This window comes from Microtus ochrogaster, chromosome 6 (genome assembly GCF_000317375.1).
Source record: "Microtus ochrogaster isolate Prairie Vole_2 chromosome 6, MicOch1.0, whole genome shotgun sequence".
Classification (NCBI taxonomy): Eukaryota; Metazoa; Chordata; class Mammalia; order Rodentia; family Cricetidae; genus Microtus; species Microtus ochrogaster.
The window spans coordinates 68,973,783-68,986,481 of NC_022013.1; the positions used below are offsets into that span (position 1 = coordinate 68,973,783).

The following is a 12,699-nucleotide window of genomic DNA, read 5'->3' on the forward strand; positions in this document are numbered from 1 at the left end:
ATATTATATTATATTATATTATATTATATTATATTCTTTCCTCTATGTGTTATCTTGACTTCTAAGAACAATCATCAGTGAGTATAAACCAGCCATTCTTTACATGACTGGACTGAAGAAAGCCCTCAGTCTGGGATCGTCCTTTCTGCAGCTTTGGGAAGGGGGACCATGAACTGGTAGAAAGGATGCTAAAATTACTGAATAATGAATGTCTAGACTAGCATGAGGTAAGAGTCATCACCTCTCACGTTCAGTCTCTTTCCTAGGACCTTCACAACCTCTCCTGAAGATGACAGAATCTATGTCTATTTTAAGTGTATTTCACCTGTGAAGACAAGGCCCATCACAAAAGATTTTATTCCCTTGTCCTCTTCACAGTAATCATTCAGAACAACAACTATATAATATACTCATTTAGGGGCTGGAAAGATGGCGCAGCACTTAAGAGTACTGGTTGCTCTTCAAGAAGACCTGAAATCTAGAACCGCTTACAGCTACCTATAATTCCAGTTCCAGGGGATTTGAAGCCCTCTTTTTGTGTCTGGAGGCAGGAGGCACACAGTTGATTCACATACATAAATGCAGATAAAACACCCATATACATAAAATAAAATGACACACTAATTTAAAAATATAAGCCAGCTTAATATATGCTTAATCCAATATTTACCCTTTAAAAATGGAACCTACGTTATCTAAAATAGAAATAATAGAAATTGGGAGACAGACAGATACCAGCTTTGTTTCCAGGACCAATGACAGGCTTGTCTTCTTTGAGTGGCTCTACAGAGGAGGGGCTGTTACAGCTTTCACCATATAAGGAAAGGGGAGACTGGGAGCTGGAAGACAAATCAAACTCCTCCTGCAGCAAAACACAAACAAATTGATGTCCATGAGTACAATCTTTGGGCAACAAATTACTTAGGGAACAAGAGCATATGAGAAGCGTGCAGGACAACTTACTGAGAGGATAAGGTACAATATGAAGCAACTACTGATAAATCAACTCTCATCAACCTCAAGGATGTAACTCAACTAGCATCTGTAATCTGTATACTGCACTCGTGTAGTGAACAGAAATTGTTCAGCCGTCTCTCCACTTCGTCCCACAAACTTCGGAGCTTACTTAGATCTTAGTCATACAAACATTTACTTATCATCATAGGGCTAGAGCTTCAATTAATACACTTTCCCATTTATTTGCTATTCTTGCAGAGGACCCAGGTTCAGTTCCCAGCATCCACAAGGTGTCTCACAACCACCTGTACCTCTAGTTCTAGGGTATCTGACATCCTCTTCTGACCTCTGCAGACACTAAGCAAACACATGATGCACATACATATATGTAGGCAAAACACTTCTACATATAAAATAAAATTATCTAAAGCAAAAATCTTAAAAAAAAAAAAGATGGGGGAGGCTAATCGACAATTGAGAGTTTCTCTGTCATAAAGACTACAAAGTTGGCAGTTAATAGGGAAATGAGATCAGCAATACCTAAGCCCAGCAAGAGTTTGAAACTTCAGAGCCGGGGAAATGGGTCACTAAAGAGCTTGCCTCTCACACTGCTAGTTCCAGTGCTGGGAAGGTGCAGACAGGAGGATCCCTGGGGCGCTCTGGTCAGCCACCTGATCAGTTCGGTCAAGGCAAGTGACGCTGTCTCACATAGGCGAGGTATTCCTAAGGAACCAGCCTCCTTATACACCAGCACACACGTAGGAACCGCAGAACACAGTTTAATATCTTAAACATACAACTGATTCTTGAAAATAACACAAAAATGACAGCAAATCCATAGAAAAACTATCAAAAGACAAGAATAAACAATTTATAGACAATCAGAAATGCATAACGAAAATGTAGAGTTTGAAAATAATCAGTAACCAAAGAAATCAAAATTAAACAACAAAAAACGAGATAACATCAAGCATTAGCAGAAAAGCTCCAAGGCCCCCAAACACTGCTGATGAGCCTGCAGAGTACCTGCGGCAACTCCCAGAGAGCCGAAGAAGCTTGTCAAAATGAGTGCCTGTGGCCTGCCACCCGCTTTTTCTATTCTTGGACATTCCTCCCAAAAGGCTTCTGTGTGGACACAGGCCCACAAGAGAATATTTTCTTCATGATATGGGTAAAATACAATGAATGCTTATCAAAATATGCAGTTAGATGCAACAGATTTTATAGAGAGAGAGCAATATGAATTAATTTTTAAAAGTAAGTAAAATCTAGGAATGTGGTTCACCCTTTAACCTTATCACTCAAATGGCTAAACCAGAGTATCATTAAGTTCAAGGCTAGCTTGAACTTCAAAGCACGAGTTTGTCTCAATACCCAAAATATAAATTAATAACAATAAATATTTAAATAGGAGACCTAATATAATATCATTTGCATAAATTTAAAATGTGTGCCTATAACTGAAATCAGTTAGGAGAAAAATAAATCTTTTAAGAAATAATATTGGCATAAACATTTTGATAATAATTGGAGAAACACAAAATTAAGCCTGTATCTTATAGCATATATAAGATAATTTCGCCGGGCGGTGGTGGCGCACGCCTTTAATCCCAGCACTCGGGAGGCAGAGGCAGGCGGATCTCTGTGAGTTCGAGACCAGCCTGGTCTACAAGAGCTAGTTCCAGGACAGGCTCCAAAACCACAGAGAAACCCTGTCTCGAAAAACCAAAAAAAAAAAGATAATTTCAAATTAATCTGAGATCTATATATTAAAAATAAAACCTTATGAGAAATTTGTATTAATACACAGAAAATATTTCTTCCTGACTAATTTAACCATTAGCCACTAGATGGAGCTGCAGGACCACCATCCATGCCTGGGGGCCATGCCAGAGCACCAAAAGGATAGGGAGGGCATTCACAGGGGAACCCTGTGATCTGAGAAGTCAGGGCAAGTGAAGCAATGGCCCAGGAGAGAGACTTGATGTAAGATGGCTAAACACAACGGAAATAGTAAAAGATCACAGGAGCAACATGAATAAATAACCACAGCAATGATTATATATAATCTAAATGAAATGGGCAACAATGAGCCCACGCTAACACAAACAGGCAAATGAGTAATATAAATAAGTGTGCTGAGTTCACTCCCAGAACCCACATGGCAGAGTCTGCCTTAAACACATTCCCCGTGACCTATCCATGAATACACACATACATCATACACATACACAAAATAAAAATGGAAACGTTCCTTTTGTAAAAACAGGACTTTTTCATGATTTTAAAGTGCCTTTTTCATAAAATGCTGGCAGCTAGCCAAGAGAAAAAGAATAACATCATAGCTGCGTGTCTGGCAGGAGCTGGAGTTAACTGAGGTGACCGTCACCATTGACATAAAAGCTCAAGGTGTGTCACCACACTGAAGCTCTAGCATCAAAAATAAATAAGACAGGTGGTGGGTGGCTTGTGCCTATCACCTCAGCTCTCGGAAGACAGAGGCAGGAGAATCAACTGAAGGTCAACTTCCACTAACTAGCAACTTTAAAGTCAGTGTCAACAGATCCATCTCAAAGACAAAGCAAAAGCAAACAAAAGGCAGACACAGAATCCTATCTGTGACATTCCTACCACAGATACAAAATCTGAATCCAATCCTGAAAACGCCTGGCAATCCAAGTGAAGGGTCATTAAAGCACAAAGGTCAAGAAAGAAGAAAAGTAAAACAGTAAGAAAACTACATACAACATAGATGCTTTTGCTGGTCTAAAGGACAGTACTGGAGAATCTGACACAATCTAAATGGGGGCTACACGTAAAATTATTATTCTATATCAATGTTTAGTTCCTTGTTTTGATGGCTGTATTGTTAAATAAAAAAACTCTTGTTCATAGGAGGGAGACGTTAAAAGTATCTGGAGTTCAGTCCACCGGGGGCAACCACCTCTCAAATGGTTTAGACAAAAATCTCTGCAAAATATTTTCAAATTTAAGGTTACTCCAAATGAAAAGACAATGTAAGCAAGATAAAAAAGAATAAAAACATAGCCTGAAGGTGGTGACACATGCCTTTAATCTCAGGAGAGAGACAGAGGCAGGTAGATGCCTGAATTCAAGGCCAGCTTGGTTCAGAATGAGCTCCAGGACAGCCAGGGCAACAGAGAAAGAAACCCTGCTTAAAAAACAAAAACAAAAAAAAAAAAAAATCAATAAATAGTAAACATTAGAGAATGTCTTTATGAATGATAAAAACCTTTTGAAAAATAGGAGAAGTAAATATAGAAAGGAGGAAGAGAAGTAGAAGGCAGAAAAAAGAAATGAGGATAAGGAAGAGTATCAATAATAATAATAGCAGTACTAGTAGTAACCATAATAATAATGTTTTTATTTATAAAATACACATATTTATATTTTAGTCTATATATTTTTTTAATTATATATTTATGTTTGTTATATGTTATATATTTTATTATAATATATGTTAATACTTATATTTTATATAAATATAGAAATAAAAACAATAAGCAATAGAAAACCAGGCTGAGTATCCTGGAACACATCTTTAATATTAGCACTCAGAAGGCTGAAGCAGAAGGATCTCCACAAGTTCAAGACCAGCCTGATCTCCAAATTAGTTCAGGCCAGACAGGGCTAGACAGTGAAACCCTGCCTCAAACACAAAACAAAAAAACAAAAAAAAAAGGAGAAAAAAAAAAAGAACCCATGCCAGACACAGTGTCACATTCCTGCACTGAATCCAGCCTGGGCAACCCAGTAAGACTCTACTTTTAAAAGAACTCTATAATCCCAGCACGCGGGATGCTGAAGCAGCAGGATCACATGAATGATGCCACTCTTAATTTGACAGGCTCTAGAATTGCCTTGAAAACAAATCTCTAGGCGTATCCATGAGGGAGCTTTGATTAGATTGAGCTGGGAAGACCCACCCTAGATGTGCACACACAGAAAACAAGCAGAGCGGAACATTCATCTGTCTTTCTGACCAGCTACAACGAGAGCAGCAGCCTCATTCCGCAGCTACCATACTTTCCCTTCCAAGACAAATGCAACCAAAATAAACCTTTACTTCCTGAGTTATTTCGGGTAGGGGTTCTGTCATGGCAACAGGAAAAGTCACTAATACAGCCCTATGGTTAGATGCTGTCTCCAGAGCACAGCCCAGTGCCGCAAAGCGCCCAGCACAGGACTGCAGGAGCCGACAGTGGCTCTCAGGAGACTCACAGGGCTCAAGCTAAGCGGAGTCTGAAGATGGGAGGTGCAAAGCAAAACTAAAACGGCTAGAGGTAAACATGGGCAGATCTTGAAGGACTCTGCACACAGAGGATTTTAATGTCATACTTTAAGTATCTGGAAGTTATTAAAAGGTTACAAGGCAAAGAACTTGGTCAATTTTATTTTAGGAGATTCATCTTTAAAGATGACTCTACCAACAAAGGTTTGGAGAGTTGGTAGGCAGACCACCAGTTAAAATCCTAATGTCTTTTATCCTAAGGTCAGATGATGATGACCTGGAAAAGGTGAGAAAAAAAACCTAAGAAATAGTAAGTGAAAAAAGGGCTGGAAAGATGATGATTCAGTAGGTAAAAATGCTTGCCATACAGGACCGAGAAACTTAGTCCGATCCCCAACAGGGGAGAAGGAAAGAACCAACTCCTGAAGGTCATCTCCTGAAGGTCGTCATCTACACACACACACACACACACACACACACAGAGAGGGGGGGGGGGGGGAGGAAGAGGAAGAGAGAATAGAATCACCAAGATTTAGTAATTGGTTAAATATAGAACCTTCCAGAATAAAGATACCTCAATTTACAACAGATAAAACATGAAACATTAATTTGACTTTTCTTCTTGTGTTTTACCTTTTTCATATTTAATCAGGTACTTCATTTTCTTGACCTCAAAGCTGAGACAGACACACTCCAAAGGAGCTACCAGATTTTTGTAAAGATCTTAGTTCATGCCAAAGACAATGGTAGGAGTTCCTGAACTAAACAGATCATATCCCAGGTTCTGTGAGCCAGGAATTATAAATCTTACATTCCTCCATGTCCTTAAAGAATGTATACTCTAGTAGAGAGGAAAGGGAAGTACAGAAAGAAAATAGACAAACAAGCACAGACCATTAGACACTGAGAAAGTAAGAACAAGGGGGGTGAGCCAAACCTACGAAGCTAACGGCCTTCTCACTCCCACAAGTCCCTTGACAAGTCACATTTCCCTCAGAGGAATAAGGGTCCTAGAAACACGTAGTGCCAGCTGCCTCCCCCATTAGAACCCAGTTCATCACAGTAGACTAGCCACTTACGGGAACATGCTGAGTTGACGAGCAGGAGTCCACGGACTGGGGAGATGAGACTGAACAACTTGAGGAAGCCGGAGAAAGAGGCTGGGGTTCTACCTTAATATCTTTAACTGAAAGACATGGAGAAAAGGTTTTACACTCAAATCCATACAAATGCAAAGCAATGAGTAAAAAAGAAAGTAATGGTCTCTTAAAATTCTATCAGCGGTGAGGGGAAGGTTACAAAAGTGTGTCATTTCAATGAGAAACTCAGGAGCAGCAAACAGTGTACGCTTCCACTCCTGTAGGAAGCTGCATCTGCACTCGCTCTCAGGAGAGCCCAAAGGGGGAAATTGGTCACATAGTTGCTACTTCCTATCTTGGCTGAGGAACAATAGGAGAAACATTCTTCTACTCTACAAGCTTTTCTATGTTTTCAATATTATATACACCATATACAAAAAGTCAATTACCCAGAAAGAGAAAAGAAACAAGAATAATCAGAATTCTCCCATCTATATCCTACCCATCTCTTCCCCTTCATTTTATTGATCTTGCTCAGCTCCTGACTCCCACCATAAAATATGGAAAACGCAAGGTCAATGTTCTCACTAGATTCTTGTTTTTTTTGCTACATTTTTGGCTTTTGTTTGTCTGGTTGGTTGATTAGTTAGCTGTTGCTGTTGTTTTTGGGGTGCTGAATGTCAATCTCAGGACTCTGCATGCTATATAAACACTTTACCACTAAGCTACATCCCACCCAAGTTTTCTAATTACTATTGTGTAACTCTATCTAAGAAGCTTAAAACAACCATCGTAGTAGGTTCCCAGAGTCTATGGATCAGGAATCTGGACTGGAGAACATTGTGTAACCCATATTCTATGAGAAAAGACAGGAATTGAGCAATAAGAACATCAGAGGAAGGAGAACAGGAAGGGTAGAGACAGGACGGTATTTAACAGGGAAAATGTGCTGATTATATGAGCTCTATCTCAATTCCTATAATCTGTGACACTAATTATTAATATGTTTCTAAGTCAGTTTCCTTTTAGCAGTATAGATGGGGCACACAAGAAGGAAACATACTAGAAGACAGGAGAAAACATCCCTCAATTTCTCTTATCAGCCTTGGCCTATCTGTAACAACCTGCCCCAGGTTCTCTCAGTACACTCAAACCCAATCTTATCATATTCCCTTAAAAGTATCAGTGTGCTGGATGGTGGTGGCACATGCCTTTAATCCAGGCACTTGGGGAAGCAGAGGCAGGCAGGTCTCAGTGAACTGAGGCCAGCCTGGTCTACAAAGTGAGTTCCAGGATAGCCAGGGCTGTTACACAGAAAAACCCTATCTCAAAAACAAACAAAACAAACCAAAAAATAAATAAATAAATGCTACTAGCTGCCAGCCTCACCAAGAAACATGAGCTCTGGGTTCAGGGAGAGCCCCTGTCTCAAAGAAATAACTCAGAAGGTGAAGGGGACTAGAGAGATGAGGTAACAGCTATGAACACTTGCTGTTCTAACAGAGGGGGGTTTGATCCCAGCACCTGTGAGGCAGCTCACAACTGTCCCTAACTCCAGCTCCAGGGGAGCTGATGTCCTCTTCTGACCTCCACAGGCAACAGGTACTCACACGGTGTGCAAACATACATGCAAACGAAACAGTCATACACAGAAAAATATTTCTAAGTGAGAGGAGGGGACACAATTCCTCTAGCCTCCACACACACATAAATACATGTACTACACACATACACCACACTTACACACACCAGAAAAAAAATTAATAGAGATTAAGGGGAATAACTTTCATATCCCGTTAACAAACAAGGTAAGATGTATTAGTAAGAAGAAGCTATAAGTTATGAGAATGTTATTTTCTTTAGAAGAAAAAAAAGTCTAATTTTTATCCTATAGTAGGTTGGCTCAAGGGTCTTAAATAACAAAACTGTAGAACAAAACCTGAGTGGCCGAGAAGCTGCATGAAGTCAGGGAAAATGTATAACGTGTAATCACGCTAGCCAGGGCTAAAGAGAAATAGAAGCTTTATTCAAAAAAATAAATAAATAAATAAATAAACCAGCATTAGAGCTAGAAATGGCTCAATAGTTAAGAACTGACAAAGAGAGAAAAAAGGAGGGAGGGAGGGAGGGAGGGAGGGAGGAAGGGAGGGAAGGAAGGAAGAAAACTGACTAATCTTCTGAAAGACCCAGGTTCAATTCCTCACGCTCTAGTTCAGGGGCTCAGACACCTCTTCTCTCTTTGGGCACTAGACACACAGCGGTGCAGACATACATGAAGGAAAACACTCACACTCATAAACTTTAAATTTGAATTTTTAAAAATTAAATTAAACATTAAAATCCAAAGTAAACTACTGTAAAACTGCAGTTGAACTCTCTGTTCAAATAACAAGGGTTTTATGGTGTGTTGATCTGCTCTGAATGACAGACTGTGACAGGTCTATCATTACATACTAGGCAACCAACACAGGAGACAAACACAATGTTTCAGCCAATTTCCTGTTCTCTCTGTTGCCATTACAAAGTTTGGATCACCTGAAAAATACAGCATTAGCCAAGTTGTGCCCCTTCCTCAGAAGAATGTACATCAAATGCAAAGAACTCCACTATCAGGATCCTAACTGCTGGTAACCCTAACCTCATCCTTTTCATTTCATAAACTCTGTTTGCCAGGGTTTTCTGAACCACTTAATCCAAGTATTACGAACTATCCCAAGAGTCTGGTGGGAGCGTTGAAGGGTGAAGCCCATCCTTACCTGAGCAGAAGTGGCTACTGGAGCTCCAAATGTCGGATTCCCAAGGCATTAAATCCAAATCAAAGTTAAGATGATCAAAATGATTTTCCTGTAGGTGTCATACCAGCAAATGATTAAAACAAAATACACATAACTTGGAATCAAACCGTCAGGCAGTTAACTATGAATAACATAATTGCTACTACCCTATCTAATAAAAAGAATCTAAGGCAACGCCTTTAATCCCAGCACTCGGGAGGCAGAGGCAGGCAGATCTCTGTGAGATCTAGAAGAGCTAGTTCCTGGACAGGAACCAAAAAAAAAGGTACAGAGAAACCCTGTCTCGAATATCCCAAAAAAAAAAAAAAAAAGACTCTAAGCCAACCACTTCACACTGCAAACACATTTTAGAGAACCCAGAGATACAGCCGTTCTGGCTCACGGAAGGACAGGAACAACTAGAAGAGGTAACAGACTCCATGAGTCAAAGATTACTGAGATTTACTCTTTTCTGTGAAAACAGACTATTTAAGATTCACAAAATGGTGACAATAAATCTCACTAATCTTTGAGGCATGGAGTCCGTTTCCTCCATGGCCAACTGTTGGTGGCACACGCCTTTAATCCTAGCACTTGGGTGGCAGAGGCGGGCAGATCTCAGTGAGTTCGAGGCCAGCCTGGACAAGCTCCAAAGCTACACAGAGAAATCCTGTCAAAAATAAAATAAAATAAAATTCACAAAATGAATCTTTGGCATAGAGAGATCCAGATCCAACAAGAGAGGTGTTTTAGATAAACTAGTACAAACAAACAGTTATTCATATCCTCTCCCTGTAAAAGAAAGAACACAGACACAGCCAAAAACAACGCAGGTATCATGAGGGTGGTAAGTACCATTAGACAATGTTCTTCCCCACCTCTCCGTGGTTCTCGAACTTCTAAAACCTTTATAAATTCAACAAATAAACCCAAAACCCATTTTTAAGACCAATAAGACAACTCAGCAGGCAGAGGTAATAAAGAATGAGGCAACCAGATATATATATATACATTAATATATATGTACATTAATGTATATATTAATAAAAAAAAACCTGGGGCTGAAGAGATGGCTCAGAGGTTAAGAGCAATGGCTGATTTTCCAGAGGTCCTGAGTTCAGTTCCCAGCAACCACATACATGGTGGCTCATAACCATCTATACTGAGATCTGGTGCCTTCTTCTGGCCTGTAGCATACATGCAGACAGAACACTGTATACATAATTAATAAATTATGGGAGGCAGGGGCAGGTGTATCTCTGTGAATTCAAAGCTACACTTCATAACAAGTTCCAGACCAGCCAGGACCATATAATGAGACCTTGCCATAAAAAAAAAAAAAAAAAACTAAGTTATTTTAATGGCTCAAAGAATTACAATAAGCTTTTAAAATTAATTTAATTTTATTTTATGTAGATATGTTTGCCTGCATGTATGTCTGTGCAGCATGTGTGTGCAGTGTCTGCAGATTCCAGATCCTCTCAAACTAAAGTTATAAGCAGTTGTTAGAGGCCATATGGGTGTTTAGAATTGAACCAGGGTCCTCTGAAAGTGCAACCAGTGTTCTTAGCCACTAAGTCATCTCTCCAGGCCTCCAATAACAGTTTTTATATAGTTCTCTGAGTAATCACAAGCAAAGGTAAAAATATGACTAATTTTTAGAGCTCTTAAAAAGGAAGCCGGTAAGCTTGACTAGATCTATGACTCACCATGCCTCTTATTACTACTATTCCCACGAGCCGCAAAGTATCTAAAGACCAAGAAATAGGACTCGGTGCGGTGGTTCAGCCCTAGAACCCCAGCACTCAGAAGGCTGGGGCAAGAGGACTACTAGGAACTGCAGGCCGGCTGAGACACACAGTAGGTCCCAGACCTGCCAAGATACAGAGTGAAGCCTTGTCTCCAAAAGAAAAAGAAAAAAAATGACTTTCCCAAAGTCCCCACCCCTAGGACTAACATATGCTAAGCCAACAAGTCTTATCAAACCAGCACTCAGGAACTTTATAGCTCTATATTTACTGACTGCAAAGGGGCTACTAACACTCCTGATTGATGATGTCTTTTAGCTGCCAGCCTAACTACTGTCCTGAAGCCCTCGTGCATTAATCACTCACTATTTCTCCTCCAGGACTTACGTAAGTTTCATTTGCTGCATCGAACTGCACCTCATCAGTATCTGTGAAGTAGCCCAGCTCAGCAAACAACGTAGACTCTGGAAAAAAGGACAAAGAAAGCAGCTGTCACTCATGAGCCCAGCAATGGGACAACTCTGTGCCCTGGGGCAGATCTATTAGCTTCCACTGGGCCCTGCTACTGCTGACAAGCTCGAGCAATGTGAACATCAAGAGAACATGGGCTTGGCTCCCCAGAACATATGAAAAAAGTTGGGTACAGTTGTACATATCTGTAATCTGAGCACTGGGGAGGCAGAGAAAAGTGGAGCCCTAGCGCTTGCTAGCCACATCAGTGAACTCCAGCTTCAATAGGAGACTGTCTCAAAAACAAAACAAAACAAAAAGTAGAAGTGTGACAAGATGGCTCAGCAGTAAAGCATCTGCAGCACAAGTCCGATGACCTGAGTTCTATCCCCAGAAGCCACACAGAGTGGAAGGAAAACTAACTCCACAGGGCTGTCCTCTGACCTCTGCACACGCACTGTGGCACGCCCACCCTCACTCCAACACACACACACAAGAAAATTTAATTGAAAAAAAAGATGGAACTGACTGAAGACACCCAACATGAACACACACATGTACATGCCCTCACATGCACACACAGAGGAGTAAGAACACATATAAAAGTCTACGTAGATAATAAAAAGACTCACCTAAATTTTGGTAAGTTGAAGCATATTCTAATTTCTAGTGAGGTTTCCTTATAAACCAAGAAAAATATGGACAAGAAAAGATTCTTCAATAGTCTATATTTAAAAAAAAAAAGTTTAGAAGGATAATGAACTATAGGCTCAATGTCCTTTGTTTATAGCTAGTGTCTACTTATGAGTGAGTCCATGCCATATTAATCATTTTGGGTCTGGGTTACCTCACTCAGGATGATGTTTTCTAATTCTATCCATTTGCAAGCAAAATTCAAGATGTAATTGTTTTTTTTTACCACTGAGTAGTACTCTAATGTGTAAATGTGCCACATTTTCTTTATCTATTCTTTGGTTGAGGGGCACCTAGGTTGTTTCCAGGTTCTGGCTACTAATGAATATCTTAAATATCACCATGGAACCTTCATCCAGCAACTGATGGAAACAGGGGCAGAGACCCACATCGGAGCACTGGACTGAGCTCCCAAAGTCCAGTTGAAGAGTGGAAGAAATGAGAATATGAGCAAAGAGGTCAAGGCCATGATGGGTTCACTCACTGAAACAGTTTACCTGAGCTAACAGGAGCTCACCAACTCCAGCTGTACTGGGAAGGAACAAGCATAGGACCAAACTAGTCCCTCTGAATGTGGTTTACAGTTGCATAACTGGGGCAGACTGAGGGGCCACTGGCAGTGGCACCAGGATTTATCCCTACTGCATGTACTGGTTTTTTGGGATCCTAATCTTCTGGATGTGATATAGGTATGAATAATTTGCATTGGTGTGGATTTTAAGGTCAATTTTGTTATATGTATATGT

General features: G+C 40.2%; 1 protein-coding gene across 1 annotated transcript in view; it reads right to left on the reverse strand.

Moving 5' to 3' along the window:
* Atf6 (activating transcription factor 6) overlaps nt 1–12,699 on the reverse strand; it is a 167,485-nt gene that overhangs the window by 140,734 nt on the left and 14,052 nt on the right. The window contains exons 3-6 of the mRNA XM_013346933.1: nt 11,198–11,274; nt 9,045–9,132; nt 6,289–6,395; nt 736–862 (exon numbers count right to left, since the gene is read on the reverse strand). Of these exons, the coding sequence (XP_013202387.1) occupies nt 736–862; nt 6,289–6,395; nt 9,045–9,132; nt 11,198–11,274 (399 nt within the window). The remainder of the gene's footprint in view (nt 1–735; nt 863–6,288; nt 6,396–9,044; nt 9,133–11,197; nt 11,275–12,699) is intronic.